Source organism: Protopterus annectens, chromosome 2.part2 (genome assembly GCF_019279795.1).
Source record: "Protopterus annectens isolate FY-2018-M chromosome 2.part2, PAN1.0, whole genome shotgun sequence".
Lineage (NCBI taxonomy): Eukaryota > Metazoa > Chordata > Ceratodontiformes > Protopteridae > Protopterus > Protopterus annectens.
Window position 1 is genome coordinate 469,212,236 of NC_056730.1, and position 16,905 is coordinate 469,229,140.

At 41.0% G+C, this 16,905-nt stretch overlaps 1 protein-coding gene across 2 annotated transcripts in view; it reads right to left on the minus strand.

Moving 5' to 3' along the window:
• CERT1 (ceramide transporter 1) overlaps nt 1–16,905 on the minus strand; it is a 2,527,843-nt gene that overhangs the window by 1,835,237 nt on the left and 675,701 nt on the right. For both annotated transcript variants that reach the window (XM_044063956.1, XM_044063957.1), the window contains exon 4: nt 2,917–3,024. In XM_044063956.1, the coding sequence (XP_043919891.1) occupies nt 2,917–3,024 (108 nt within the window). The remainder of the gene's footprint in view (nt 1–2,916; nt 3,025–16,905) is intronic.

Genomic DNA, 16,905 nt, shown 5'->3' on the forward strand with positions numbered 1-16,905 from the left:
CTTAATAGTGCGTTGGTTGAATCTAGCACAAAACCGACAACTAGCAACATCGTGGTCAGGGCCTAGGCAAGGAATACAGTAAGAATGAAAATCCTTATGAGGTATTTGCTTCCCACAAGAAATACAATAGTTAACTTTTACTGACATCGGTCTGGAGCAAGAAAAAGTTTCCCCAATGGGGTACTTAGCTTTATTGAAGACTTCAGATCTGAAATTCAATTTTGAAAATCTCAGGAGTCGGCCGACCGGCACTTGCAAACTGCTTTTGCTCTGGGCACCGCGCGGCAAGAAAGACTGAAGAAAATGGCGTCAGCTGCATCTTGTATACCCCTGGCGCACTGACGTCAGGGAAGAGGCGACAGCAACAGACATCGGACCAGGACTTTGGAATTCAGGCCGACTGTGGGTAGCCTGCCAGCAGGATAACCCAAGTGTAATGACTGCAACAGTGAAACACGAACATCTGATCTCCAGGCACCTTCTTTCCTGGGAACCAGAAATATTGTGAAATAAAACCCTTTCCCCTTTTTTAGGAGCAGAGACTGCTTAGATGGTAGCTTGGGACAAAAGGCTCTGAAGGACATCTGGAACAAGTGGCAGCTGTTCCTGAGGAAGATGAGGAATGCCCAAAAAAGGAGGATGTGATTTCCATACCAAGTAATATCTCTAACAAATGATGGATAACTTAAGAATCCTGAATGATCCTTAACCAACTGTGAAGGGACAGGGAAAGACAAAGACAGAGGAACATGGCTTAGCAGGGGGGGAAGAAGACAGTCAAGAAAGAACCTGGTTTGTCTGGAAAAGAAAGTTTCTGAGCTTTAGGAGTTTGAGCAGACTTAGAAGGAACCCTTCTAGAACCCTTTTTTACCTTTGGGAGGAGGGCAAGACTGCCTATGAACAAAGGCAGACTTAGGATAATTCCTCTAAAATATGGGAAAAGGGGAAACAAAAATACGTTTTAATTTCTGCATAGCCTTGCCCTTTTTCTGAAGGCACTTAAAGCTCAGCAGCTGCAGAACCAAACAGATTTTACTTGTCAAGAGGACCATCCATCAGTTTGCCTTAATACCATTAGGCAGAGGCTGAAGGCAGTGTCAGGAATACCACCTTAACACAGAACCAAAGGCAGCTCTAGAAAAGGCATCTGCTGTACCATAAGTACATTTAATAGAATAGCAAGCTATTTGAGAAGAGGAGGCCAACAAAGGCTTCCCTCAGAATCAGGAAGATCTAAAACAACTTGAAACGCATGAGAGAGAAGGGCCGAAACATACCTGGTCATATGGGTCTAATAATTCACAGTCCTAACTGCTAGAGTAGCAGCAATGTACATCTTCTTACCCAACCTTTCTATGGTTATGCTGTCCTTGTCAGAGGGAAGCAGCTTAGTAGAAAGCAAAAGCTAGGAGGGCTTATCAGATGAAACAGAAGTAACAGAAGAGTCTGCACAGGGACAGGCCTCTTAAGGGGAGTAGAAGACCAAAGGGGCAGGAACAAACTCCCTGAGGGGGATTCAAACCTTAAGACCATTAAACAGACCCTGTGTGAAATCCTGCCATTCATGCTGAGGATCCTTAGGAGCAGGGGAAATATGTTTAGTCTTCTTTTTCAAAGGGACATCAGCCCTAAATAACTTAGATGGTTTGGACCCCTGCCAATACTCAGTGTAGTGGGAATCTCCTCTCTAACAAGGATCTGCAGGCCCTTCGGATAAAATCAGCCATGGTTCCCCCCATCTAAATGGACATTTGGACAGCCTCTGAGGAAGTGCGACAAGCCGGGTTCATGCCGGCCTCTGAAGTGGTTGCAGCAGGGGAATATAACTGAACAACTGGGTGATCCTCCGGGCTTTCACCAGCCTCAGGACATCCAGTGGAGGCAATACAGCAGTTGGTCTTTTTCTCTGTGGACAGGTGACCTTCAGGCCAGAACGATTCCACCACTGTACCCTGAGCCAACAATTTAAGACTTTGGTTCTCTAGCTAAACAGTTAAAGAGGAGAGATTAATACGCAAAGTGTTAAGGACAAAGCTAGACAAATAGGACAAGAAATATGGTCATAAGAAGCACTTAAGCAAAACAAAACACTGTTTGTGATGGTACTTATGGGGAATCTGTCTCCCACACTGGCATTTCCCCTTTCTGGATGACATGTAATCCCATAACCAACAAAAATTAAGATAAGAGGAGGAAAAAAAACACAATAAGGCACTTACATGAAAGCGGCCAGGCAACCAGCAGATGAAAGAGCGTTCAGACCTATGATCAGAGATGGTGTTTGGACTAGCGGCAAAGAAGTTGAGAGGAAGATACGTCCATATGTCACCTTTATGCCCTACCTTGTGAGCAGAGAGCATACGTGTGATATATGAGGCTCTTAAAACAACCTAAGGCTTTGGTATACTGGCTGGACGTCAGGCTACCTTTGGCAGGGGGTCCCCCTAGTGTAAGGAATACTGCAACAGTGATATGCAAGGACATCTGGTGGGCAATAGAGGACAGGCATTAGTGTAGGAGCTTTTGAAAAAGCAGTAATAAACAGTGAGTGGCGGAGAGGAATAATCCAGTCTCTGACTGGTCAATGAATGGTGCTAAAATTACCTTTGGAGTTATGTTAGGTGGTATGCAACTTTCCTAGTCTCTTTGGGCTCCAGATCATCGAGACATGTTTCATGGAGACAGAGTATTGGAGCAGTTTTCTCAAACTAGTATGCCTCAGACCAAAGACTACAATTCGTTAGTGTAACCAGAGTATTATATGCTAAAATGCTGCATCACTGGGAAGACACAACCACACATCTTACCTGGTTAAATACATACAAGACTACAGTCACTAGTTTGATACATTTTTATCAATGCCTGCAATTCAGAACAAAGCTCACAAGCTCACAAACTTCAGATAACCATACTAACCTTAAACGATGAGGTGGATGTGGCAGAATATCCACTTGCTCCTGAAACAAGAGAGAGCATGGAGCCATGACGGCGCAAACTTGATTCTGAGCCATAACCAGACTCTGTCTGTAAGTTAAAAAAAAATATTAATGAGGTTCTAAACTATTTCCACATGCAACAATACCATAATGGAAAAGCTGCAAACTTGTAAGGGGTTAAATTACCAATTTTGAATGACAGGTTTGCTCAAATATGATAAACATGCACTAAGACTATATATATCTTATTTTCTGGTATCTACAAACTGAACATGATGACTGGACAGCTTATTCTTCTATAAACATTGCATAACAAAAGTGCCTCCAAACTGAGCATACAATTTCAGCAGTATTCACCAATACTCCTGACGACTTTTTAGAGAAGCCAAACTATTCAGACTACTTGGCTGCTCAATACATAACCAGTTAATGCAGTTTATGCATTTTCATTTGGATACATTTTTATTTATGTAGTCTCGAGCACTCCTGTAGTCCTGAAGCTAATAAAATGAAGAATTTCACAGATCATCTATCTACAATACTGGGTCACAATTTAAATTTAAGAAAAAATATGCATTTTGGAGTTAAACAATAGGAACACCAGGGATACAGCAAGATACTTGGGTACTGGTATTGTCATAACATCCTTTTTAATTTCGAAGCAACTGTAAGACGGGCATGTGTGCATGCCAAATATTCAGACTTCTCCAACTCTGATACATTAACATCCATGATAAAACAGCTGCAGATACTACAACAAAGACTACCTCTGCCACAGCCTTCCAAAACTTGAATCCTTCTTTCTGAAATGGCAAAGTATGGGCCTGGTTCAGCTCTGAACTACGGGTCAGCACTATCAAAACTAATACTATTAGGATATTAGGAGGTTTTTGAAAATTATACCAAAACATTCATACTTAAATCAAAGACACAATGCCAATCAAAATCCATAAACCAGCTTTATTAGCTAATGCAGACTACTCAAAATTGCTAGATTTGTCACCAGCAGCTCCTATAAATCCCATCACTGCACAGCACTCACAAAAAGTACTGTTGTGTACACTTACCATAAATGTAGATGTTAGAATGTATTCATTGCTGCAGTCATCACATTTGGGTTATCTGCCTGCAGGTGCCCTCAGCCAGCCTGAATACCAGAGTCCTGGATACCTGCGTCGGATGCTGTCTCTTTTTCCATATCGTCAGGGGTATAAAACATGCAGCCGACACCATTACATCAGTTTTTCTTGCCCCAGATGTCAGGTGCCCCCACAATGGGAAGCAATTATATGTTATGTTACATCTCCAACAAAAAACAAATACACCAGAAAGCTTAAATACACCTAACAGGAAGGAAAGGTAGAGCCAAGAGAAGTCAGGGGTCTGGAGGAAGGGTAACCAGGGCTGCAACAGTGAATACACTCGAACATCTACATTTATGGTACATGTACACAACTGTACTATGTTCTTCGTGTTTCACTGTTGCAGTCATCACATTTGGGTAAATTCCCAAAGCTAAGGAAGGGAGGAGTAAGTTAGAGAGCATTAGGACCAGCTATTAAGCCCTGCAAGACTGCAGTGGCAAAACCCGCTCTAGATTTAGAAAAAATAGGCATGTGGTAATGCTTGGTGATGGTATGTACAGAGCTCCAGGTAGCAGCTTCCAGGATGTCCCTGGTAGGGACTCCTCTGAGAAAGGCTGTAGAGGTAGATGCAAGCCCTGGTGAAATGTGATCTTATCCCCTGTGGGGGAGGTTTACCCATGGTGCTTGTAGCAGAAATGAAAGCAATAGGCTATCCATTTCGAAATGGTTTGCTTTGAAATGGCCTTTCCCTCTACCCCTGCAGCAAAGCCAACTAGCAGCTGTTCAGATTTTCTGAAAGGCTTAGCCCTGTCCAAATAAAATCTAAGTGGTCTGTGCACGTCCAGAGAGTGCAGTATTCATTCTCCTTTGTTTTGTGGATTAGGGAAAAAAGTAGGCAAATGAATGGACTGATTAAGGGCCACACTAGATACCACCTACCTTAGGCATAAAGGAAGGGTAGGTCCTGAGAGAGACCCTGTCTGCATGGAAGATAATGAAGGGCTCCACTGCCATAAGGGCCTGTAATTTAGACACTCTTCTTGCTGAAGTGATGGCTAGAAGGAAGGCTGTTTTCCAAGAAAGGAATTTCAACTCTGCAGTTGCAGCTGGCTCAAAGGGAGGGTGAGTGAGTTTTTCCAATACAAAATTAAGGTCCCAGGCTGGAGTAGAGGCTCTCCTGGGGGGGGGGGTCTTAAGTTTTTGGCCCCTCTAAGAAATTGCTTTTGCAGGGGGTAAGAAAAGAGGGTGGCTTAGTATTATAATGCGCTGAGATATGGCAGAGGCATGAATTTTAAATGACGGGAAGGATAGGCCCTTGTGGAGCATTTCTGTTAAGTACTGAAGTATATGAGGTAAGCTGGGCACCGTTGCCCCCCCCCCCCCACAAGTCTGGCTCCAGGATCAGTATCTTTTCCACTTTTCAGCTTTTCAGCATAGGATTTTCTAGTACTAGGCCTCCTTGCCTCCAGAATGACATCTAGCACCTGCTTACTAAGGGATGCTATTGGAGAGCTCAAGGAATTAGCCAGGCTACAAGGTTCAGAGTTTGAAGCTGAGGGTGCAGAATCTGGCCCGCCTGCTGGGACAGCAGGAAAGGGGTCTGAAGCAGGTGCCATGGTTCCAGTAGTGTCATATTGCACAAGAGGTGGTACCAGTGCTTGAGTGGCCAGTCTGGTGCAATCAATATTGTCCTTGGCTTGTCCGGTTTGATCTTTAGCAGAACCTTCGAGAGGAGAGGCAGAGGGGGAAAGGCATAAACTGAGAGGCTTTCCCAGGTAAAGGACAGGGTATCCACTTTCCAGGCTTGACTATGGGAAGTCCTTGTACAGAATTTGTCCAACTGGTAGTTCGGAGGGAAGGCAAAAAGGTCTACCTCTGGAGTCCCCCATTTGTTCCTCAAGAGGTTGAATATTTTTTGGTTCCAGTTTCCATTTGTGTGGGTCCATGAGATTTCTGCTTAGGTCGTCTGCCAGTGAATTTAGCTTGCCTGGCAGGAATTGAGCTTACAAGTGCACTTGGTAGCTCAAGGCTGTGTTCCACAGAGCCATGGCTAGTCTGCAGAGATGGTACAAGTGAGTTTCCCCTTGAGTGTTAATGCGCCACATCATAACTGTGGAGTTCTGTCTTTACCAATAATAGTCCTGGAAGAATTCGGTCTTTGAAGGCTGTCAGGGAATTCTGTACAGCTAGCATTTCTTTTTGGTTGATATGCAGGTGCATCTGTCTTGGGTACCATTTGCTCTGAATGCACTGCCCTGCCAAGTGAGCCCCTCATGCACAGTCTGATGCGTCTGTTAGGGTTTGGGCAGCAGGGGGTAGAATGAAAGGGAGCCCCTTGTTGTGGTAGCAAGCCTCTACCCTCCAAAGGAACTCTGTCTTTATACAAGGAATGATAGCAATCACTGATTCCAGGTCCTGAGAATGTTGACACCATAGGTTTTTTAGATACCACTGTAGTTTCCTCATACGCAGTCTTGCATATGGAATTAGTACAATGCAAGAGGCCATGAACCCCAGGCTTGCAGAATTTTCCTTGTAGACAGCTGGGTCTTTGTGGCCAATAGTTTGAAGTAGGTTGTCAAATAAACGTGTTTCTCTGGAGTGAGGAAAGCCATCTGGGAAATTGTGTTCAAGCTTGCTCCCAGGAATACAAACTGTTGGCAAGGTACTAGGTGGGATTTCTTTTAGTTTATGGTGTACCCCAGAGAGGTTAGAAGTTTCTTTACGAATGCCAGATGATGTAATAGCAAGTCCTGGCTTTCTGCCTTAATCAGACAATCGTCCAAGTATGGGTATATTTGAATTTTCTCTGCCTGCAAAATGCAATGGCTGGAGCTAGACACTTTGTGAATACCCTGGGCGTAATAGATAAGCCAAAGGGAAGTGCAGAGACCTGATAGTGCATGGAGCCTGCCCTGAAGCATAGGTATTTCCTGCAAGATTCCCTGATTGGAATGTGCAGGTAAGCTTCCTTCAAGTCTAAGGTTGCCAACCAGGCATCTATGCCTCGCACAGGAAGCAGCTGTTGAAGTGTTGGCATTTTGAATTTTGGGATTACCAAAAAGGTGTTTAGAATAGAGAGGTCCAGAATAGGACGCCAGGAGCTGACTTTTCTGGGTACCAGGAAAAGTCTTGAATTAAAAACATTGTCCCTTCCCTTTCTTCTGCTGGGACAGGTTGAATAGCCCTGACACTTAGAAGAGAGAACCTGCTGTTGGGCCTCTGCCCACTGATTTGGGGGTAGGTCTGGCCAACCATTTGGGATTGGTAGGGTGTGGAAGTGGAATCTGTATCCTTGGGAAACTATATTCAAAACCCATTTGTCCTGGGTAATGAGTTCCCAGTTTTTTGCATGCAGAGCGAGCTTTCCTCCTAAGGGAGCAGGCAGTAGAGCAGGGCTTGGAAGGGTTAAGGTTAAGTCATTGCACCACTTTTCCATAAGGGGGTGCCTTACTACTCCGTGCTTTGGAAGTGAGAGCCCCCCACTGCTTAGGCCTGTGCGTAGCCTGAGACTGTAACCTAGGTGGTCTGCTGTTCCTGGGTTTGGACTGAGAAGGCCTGGAAGAGACTGGAAAGGACCACCAATTCTTTTAAGGCCAATGTCTACTAAATCTGGGAGGCTGTATTTGCAGGAAATCTTTAACAGTTTGCATAGATTTATCTTTTTCCTCCATCTTTTTGAAGACAACTTCTGCCTTGTTGCCAAACAGGTGGTCTTGGTTTAAGGGAGCATCCAGTAATTCAGCTTTAACATGATCCGGCATGTTTTGCTCCTTAAGCCAAACATGCCTTCTAAGTACAGACCCAGTGACAGCAGCCCTGCAAGATGCTTCTAAAGAGTCATAAACACATTGCAAAGTGTGTTTACAAACTTGTTCTGCAGAATGCATTAAATCCTGTAATTCTGTGTGTTCAGCACAGTCAGGAATCATAATTTTCTGTTTAAGTAGTCCCATAACATGCTGCTGGTACTTTAACATATGAAATTGGCGATTTAAAACCCTAATGGCCAAAGTAGCAGAAGTCTATACTTTCTTACCCCATCTGTCCAAGGCTCTAGAATCTCTATCAGAACGGGTAGGATTTTTGGCAGCAGTAGCCTTAATGCCCTTTGGTCCTTGGGAAATGGTCTCTGGATCGACAATAGGATTCTTGGAGGAACTTGTGAGAGTCAGGCACTATAATACCAGTCAGGTTTTCTGGGAGCTGGAGGTAAAGTGTCTGGGGAAAGGCTGGATTCCAAGAAAGCATCATCTACAATGTCCAGAACAGGAGGGATAGCTAAAGGCCTGTGTTGAAGAAGGAGTAAGAATTCCCTAAGCCTCTTTTTGGAGTCAAGAGTAATCCTGGCCTTCCCAGTGGAAATGCTGCCTAAGAGTGTGCAAGGTTTCACCAAAAGAAAAATCTTCTGGAGGGGAAGCAGAGGGAATGGGATCCTCTGCATTAGAATCCTCACAGGTAGATAAGGGTAAATCCTAGTAATCAGAAGAAACAGAAATATCAAATTCCTGATCAGAAGAATCAGAAGGAAAATCAGTTCTAGGTCTCAGAGGGGAAAGGCTGGCTTCCCCTAATTAAGGTAATAAGGTCTTCAGCCATTCTAAACATTTATTTTTTAGGCATATGGGTCAGACCATGCAGTTTGGATGTTGGTTTTCTAGGCATGGTGCGAGGCCTGGATGAAGAAGATGGCATCGGTTTAAAATGCAAGTATGTAGGCCTGAATACACCCTCAGAACCCAGTGTCTGCACAGCGGCTCCAGACCCATCCAAGGTAGAGATATCCACAGGTTCCATAGTCAAAGAATCATCTACCGGACTCCAAATGGGTCTCAGTAGAGGCCTGCGAATCTGAAGTAGCAGATATCAGGGGCTGCGAAAGCGCCTCACTGAGTACCGGCGGACTGGCAACTAGCTTAACGGAAGCGTCAGCAGCTTTGGACATATGTGGTCTGTCTCTGTGTCTTTATCCTTACATTTTTTTGGGAAGATCGGTTGTTGGATGGCTTACCGAAGCCATTTCGGAGTATGGATACAGAGTACCAAAATAATTTACTGCAAATATAGCCCGACGATGAATAGTTCAGGGGTTGAACAAGGCAGAAAACCAACAGTGAGGGACGTCGTGGTCTGGGCCTAAGCAAGGAATGCAGTACAAATGAAAATCTTTATGAGGTATTTGCTTTCCAGAGGTAAAACAATTGTTAACTTTAACAGACATCGGTTGGAGAAAGAAAAAAAATCCCCAACAGGGTACTTACCTTTTTTTTTTTTTGAAGAATTTGGTTCTGAAACTCGAAAAGGAGTCGGCTGACTGGCACTTTGCAAACTGCTTCTGTTTCAGGCACACCGCACGGCAAGAAAGACTGATGCAATGGCATCGGCTGCATGTTTTATACCCCTGACGACATGGAAGAGGAGACAGCATCTGACGTAGGAATCCAAGACACTGGTACTCAGGCCGGCTGAGGGCTACCTGCAGGCAGATAACCCAAATGTGATGACTGCAACAGTGAAACACGAAGAACATCTACATTGGCTTGAACTCTCACACCTTCAGGCCAAAAGTTAGCTAATCCAAGCTTTTACAATTCTTAATTCTAACTCTGACTGTCCATCTTTGTCCAACCTGATCTCCTGGTACACCCCTCCCCGTTCCCTGTGCAGCTCCGATAAACACTTACTACAAGACTATAGACCCAGTAAGAACGTAGGTAAAATACTCTAATTATACACTCCATTTCCCTTACCTGGAACAATCTTCCACTCAAATTCAGAAGCCATACCTCCCTTTTTAACTTCAAACATGACCCGATACTGTATCTCCATGTACCTGCAACCACCCTACTTAACCCCTCCCTCTCTCTATACCCACTTTACCACCAAGGCTGACCTATAAAACGTTTCCTATTTCTATAACTTACTATATCTGTGCTCTCCCTTCTATACCCTCCTTCTAGATCACTACATCCCTTTCTCTACTACTTTCTTCTTCAGCACCATCTCTTCCTCTGATCTGAGGCCCCTTGTACATGCACGTTTCTTTATTCTTTACTCCTGGACTAGTTTCTTCCTCAGATCTGTGGCCCCCTGCACATAGACAATTTCTCCTTCTAGCCACTAATCTAATAATGCCATATTATTTTCAAATGATTACCTATAACCTTAATTCCCTTACTGCATACCTCTTGGATTTATTATCGTTTTTCCTTTTACAACCTTATTATTATATTTTTGTATATAGCTATGTTTAATTCCATGCAGTACATTATTTTTTTTTCTTACCCATTGTATTCATGACATTGTTTTGTTCTGTATTACTGTAAACTTGTCTCTACTTGTATGTCTGTTTGGGGCTTTTCCCCTCAGGTCTCCACTGAAAAAGGATAAATTCTTACCCAGCTGGACCAACCCGGTTAACAAATGCAAAATAAAAAAATAAAGAATTAATCATATCTTGGGACTTCCAAGACGGCTGCGCACTAAACACCACCTCAACTTTTCTCCCAGGGTGAAAACAGAAAATGAAAAACTGTAGCCAGAGATATTCTTAACTTGAGTAAAAATCAGTTAACTGTCTAGTAAGTAGACTGCCAGCATTGTCTGCAAAGAAACAGAGCCTGTAAGAAAATGAACTAGAAAAGGTGAAGAGAAAACAGTGACTGGTAAGAATCTTGCAGCTGTTCAGCAGAAGCCAGTTCAACCTCCAGCTTTGGTGCAAGACACGGCTTCCAGTAATCTAGAGTTAAAATAAGTCAAATGTGTTCAGAGCGGATTACAACAAACAAGACAATGAAGGAGCATACTGACACAAAAGGTTGGAAAAAATGGAAGATGCTTTAAAAAGACATTCAGATGAGCTGATACAACTGCAAACTTCTCAAAAAGAAACGAGAAAAGGCTACCCGAGTATAAGACTGTTCAAGAAGATAGGTTTCCAAAATGGCAGAAGTAGAGGACACAGCATGTACGGAAAATCTGAGATTTTCTGCTGTACTACAGAAACTAGGAGCAGCAGACTTAATTTTATGACAGCACAAATAAGCAACTGGGCTGGTATTCCAGGAAATGCTCATTTAAATGATCACACTATGCATGGTCCAAATACGGCCATGAGAAAGCAGCCAAGATCCTTATTAATAAAGATGCCAGCAGAAAGAGTTGATCCTGATAAATCTGTCAAACAGGACAAAGTATTACATGTTGGAAGCAGAGTGTTTGTGGCAAATGGTTACTCACTGTACACCAGGCAGAAGAGAAACAAGTTTATTTCAGTAATTGGGGAATGTTGAGAGGCTGGTGCGAGATTCAAGCTGCTGTATTCAGATGTCTTCAGAATATTTTTTGCGGGAGGATCAACATAATTCTTTGATGCAGAACAAGCTAAGGAGGAAATCCAAAAGTTTGTCCTACAAAATAAATGAGCCATCAAGTGGGGGGGGGGGGGACTGTGATTCTCATTCTTCAGATAAAGCACATGGAGAGACATTGCCAGTGAAACCCTTTCCAATGCTCCAAAAGAAAATGCTTCACAGACAGAAAATTTAAATACGTGAAAAATGAAAATGCTTGAGTGTCAATATTTGTGAAGTACAACTGTATAAGAATAAGTTGAAAGAGTCAATCCAGGATTCCCATCTACCTTCTTTCTGGTAAAGTCACATTACCCCCTACACAAATGAGGAAATTCAGACATGACTAACTTTAGAACCTATAACAACCTTATTCCCCTCTTCCATACACTTGACAAATGTACTCAAAACAATTGCTAGACTACCTCCCGCAGGAAGAACTCCTCTTCTTCCCACAGCATGGCTTCTATCCTTCCCACAGTACTAACGCTGCACTTCTAATCTATAGAAATGCAGTCAAAGCTAGACATAACAGCAAACTTGTCTCCTCCTTATTTCTAGACTTGTCTAAAGACTTCAACAGTTTGTCACAGCCAACTACTACTTCAAATGTCCCTCATTAGGTTTCTCTCAACCCACCCTTCTATGCTTCAAAAGCTACCTACCCAATAAGCGTCAGTCAGTAAAATGGCACTTCGCCCTCTCTCCATGCCCCAGTCACCACCAGTGTACCATATGGATCTATCCATGGTCTCTTCCCCTTTAACATTATCACCAAACACACTCCAAACATGCCTTCCTAATAACAGTATGATGACTCCACTCTCACTTGCACATCTGACAACATGGCACATCTCCAAAAAAGTACTCAGGAAGTTTTAATAGCAACAGAAACATGGCTTTGTCACTCAACTCATGCTCAACCCTAAAAAAAAAAAAAAAAAACTATTATTCCCCCACCAAATCCCACTCCCATGAAAAAACAAAATTTAAAGACCTCTCTCTTGATAATACAACCACTGAGGACACTTCTCATAGCAAATTATTAGGGATGATAGTGGATGATAATCTTAAATTTGACCAGCATATACAAAATTGCATAAGAAAAACTCATCAGAAACTAGAGATGGTTTATAGAACCAAACATGTTCTCCCCAAGACAATTACAGCTAAATTTGACACTACTTATCTTCTCCCCACACTTGTTTATGGAGCCTCCATCTTTACGAATAACCTTCAGCCATCATAAAAAACAAAACAAACAATGCTACAATGCTATAACAAAGTTGCTAAATTTGTACCCCTTTCAGAACCCACCACTGTATAGCACTTAAACGCCTAAATTGGTTAGAACTACCTCATTAGCTAACATATACAAAGCTTCTTACTACATAAAAATTATCCAGAATCCATCTGCCTGTCCAGCACTAAACATTAGACACAACTATGTCCTCAGTCATTCACTACGATCCAGTGACCAAAAACACCTGTCTGCCCACACACCTAACAAAATCTGCTGGCCACTGTCTGTACTTGTACCACGTTGCTAACCTGGAACTCCTTATCTCTAGCCATCAGGTCAACATCCTCCCTCCTACCCTTCAGAATCATTTTGAAAGACGTCCTAGCCAAAATCTGTCTCTGTTCTTGCTCAATACCAGGATAAACTATATCCCTAAATATGAACATATACCCATCCATACTTTACATCTCCTTACTCTCCCTTCTTCAATCGCTTCCTTACTTGTATCAATTTCTCTTCCCTGGCCTTCTCCCCAAGTATATCACAAGCCTGTTTTTCTCTCATTTCATATTGCAATTCGTGTTTGCATTATACTAACCTGCCTTTAATTTCTCCATAAAATGGCTAAAATTTCTTTATTACATCAGTGTCGTATAACTTGTATTTATTCTTAAACAATGTTTTCATATTATGTCTAACTTGGTATAATTATCTAAACCATATTTGGTTTTTTTTTGTTTTTTTGTATTGTTTTTAAAGACTAAAATTGTTCTTACAACATTTTGTAAAACTTTGGAGCTTTTCTCCCCAGGCCACTGCTGAAAATGGGCTCACCAACTAACCAGTTTGACTTTCCCAATAATCAAATGTCAATAAATAAATAAAATAAAAAGCACGAGTTGACCAGAATAAGAAGCACCATGAAATCGAACCAGAATCTGGAGTTGGGAGACTGAGATAAACAGGAAGACGACCAGCAACATGGAAATTAGTGAATAAATGTGAGACTGCAAAGCATCAATCACGTTTGCGAAATATGGCTGCATAAAGAATAAGTCAAGAGTGTACTTTTGTTGACCTTGATAAACTTGCCTGGAACTGTAATGACAAAGTGAAGCAAATGCCTTTATGTTTAGAAGGCCTCTGAGGGGAGGGGAACAGGAAGAATAAGGTAAATGCAAGTAAAACATTTAACAGCGTTTTTATGAAACCTTTCACAAAATTGCCTATTTTATAGTAAAGTATTTTAGTAGTTCTTGAATGTGTTAAAGTTAGTAAAAAGTACAGCCGCCTTTTTTCCTTCCTCCTTTTTTTTTTATATTAAATGTTGGCATCACAGTGAAAAATGAGAAAACAAGCTAGACAAAAGCAAGTTTAAGTAATAGGCTATAATCTGGATTTGTTAAGGTGAGTGTAAAAGTACACAGATCATAATATACATACAGCTGATAAGTTTTCTGTTACCTTGCTCAATACCAGGATAAACTATATCCCTAAATATGAACATATACCCATCCATACTTTACATCTCCTTACTCTCCCTTCTTCAATCGCTTCCTTACTTGTATCAATTTCTCTTCCCTGGCCTTCTCCCCAAGTATATCACAAGCCTGTTTTTCTCTCATTTCATATTGCAATTCGTGTTTGCATTATACTAACCTGCCTTTAATTTCTCCATAAAATGGCTAAAATTTCTTTATTACATCAGTGTCGTATAACTTGTATTTATTCTTAAACAATGTTTTCATATTATGTCTAACTTGGTATAATTATCTAAACCATATTTGTTTTTTTGTATTGTTTTGTTTTTGTATTGTTTTTAAAGACTAAAATTGTTCTTACAACATTTTGTAAAACTTTGGAGCTTTTCTCCCCAGGCCACTGCTGAAAATGGGCTCACCAACTAACCAGTTGGACTTTCCCAATAATCAAATATCAATAAATAAATAAAATAAAAAGCACGAGTTGACCAGAATAAGAAGCACCATGAAATCGAACCAGAATCTGGAGTTGGGAGACGGAGATAAACAGGAAGACGACCAGCAACATGGAAATTAGTGAATAAATGTGAGACTGCAAAGCATCAATCACGTTTGCGAAATATGGCTGCATAAAGAACAAGTCAAGAGTGTACTTTTGTTGACCTTGTTAAACTTGCCTGGAACTGTAATGACAAAGTGAAGCAAATGCCTTTATGTTTAGAAGGCCTCTGAGGGGAGGGGAACAGGAAGAATAAGGTAAATGCAAGTAAAACATTTAACAGCGTTTTTATGAAACCTTTCACAAAATTGCCTATTTTATAGTAAAGTATTTTAGTAGTTCTTGAATGTGTTAAAGTTAGTAAAAAGTACAGCCGCCTTTTTTTCCTTCCTCCTTTTTTTTTCTATATTAAATGTTGGCATCACAGTGAAAAATGAGAAAACAAGCTAGACAAAAGCAAGTTTAAGTAATAGGCTATAATCTGGATTTGTTAAGGTGAGTGTAAAAGTACACAGATCATAATATACATACAGCTGATAAGTTTTCTGTTACCTCTGCATAGGCGAATGTCTGCATTAAGATCACTAGCTTAGTCTAACACATTTTAAGTGGAAACAAGTAAATATGAGGACAATGAAAATAATGAAAAGTTTTCCTTTAGCAATAAATTTTTCAGCTTGTCTTTCAGTCTGCAACAAAGGACTTAATGTATCTTTTTTCTCTTACTTTTCCATGAAGGCAAGCTTATAATAGCGTAATAAGAGCCAGAACACAGACTTCTTCCCGGCTGAAAGTTATCGATTTCTGAAGCCATGCAGTTTTCACATCTTGGGGGGAGGGGGAATAAAGATTAAAAAAAAGGACAGACTCCAATTAGTGTAAGGAGAAGCACAAGCCATAACCTCAATTTCAGGTTAACTAGGGCCTATGTTAGCAGCTATTTGGCACTAATGGTCCTACTAAGAGGGTTAAACTTCATTATTTGAAGATACACATAGTTGTGTGTGCTTATATTAACAGTTTATGGGAGTACTCTGGGAGTGTTTGTTTTTTGTTTGAGGGTTTTTATTAAAACAAAAAGTCTTGCAAAATGTGACATAAGCTCCAACAGTGATAAAAAACCTGTATAAAGGATTACCCTGTCCAACATTAATGGGTGCACGTATCACAAAAGCTAGAATTAGACATTTAAAACAACTGCCATATACAATAGGCGAGAATAATGACTTTGTACCATAAAAGGTGACTCTTTCCATATCTTGTAATGTGAATGGTTTCACAGGTACAGACAAAAAAAAAAAGAATACTTAATTACTTTAAGAAACAGAGTGCAAATAGTAATGCTATGGGGACAGATTTAGAAAGAACAGAGCATATGAATTTGATAAGGAAAGAATTTCAGGGTGGATATTCTGCACAATAGCAGAAACAAAGGAAAGGAGAAATACTTAGATTAATTCCTAGAGGAGCTCCAGTAGTGACAGAAGAGGAGAAAATAACGGCAGACTTGTAGCAGTAACGGGATACTGGAAAAGGATGAGGATTACACCAACATATTTACATTCCACCTAAAACTGCAATTTTGGATATTAAAAATTTGGGAGAAATAATCAGCTTCCGGCAGGGAATATTATGTACAGGTAGGGACTGGAATTTGATTTGCAACACTGAAGATGCATCTGTGAGGCCTAGAAGGGAAAACATAACACAAGAGGGTATATTTCTGAAGAAATTTATGAAAATATTTGATACAAAAAAAATGAATTCAGTACCAGAAACTCAGAATTTACACATTTCCAAAGGAACAGTAACTGGGCTAGACTTGATAGAAAGTATATTTCACAGGAACATGTTCAATTAAATGAGAACTCTGACACACATCCAATAACTATTTCAGACCATGTACCAATAACTAGCAGAATAATGAAGTAAAACTGAGACACTGGCGCTTCCTCACCTACCTGTTAAAAAGAGAGGAATTTTAATAATGGGTAGTGGAAATTATCCTGGAGTTATAAGGGAAGACAAACTACTCCAGAAGTTATAGCTGGTGAATAGGATACAATTTAACTGGAGTTTAAAAATATGGTAGAAATAAAAGAAAAAAGATCTGGTTAAATGCTACTAAATTAGAGGGGCTGACAATGGTTAAATTACTACAAAATAAGGGGAATCTCACGGAACAAGAGGAGGCACAACTGCAGAATGCTAAAGAGAATAGCAGAATACACAGATAATACGCACAAATTTAGAAAGACTGCTCTTAAGCAAATGTTTCTGATGATTTCAGACCCCAAAAATTTCTGCCA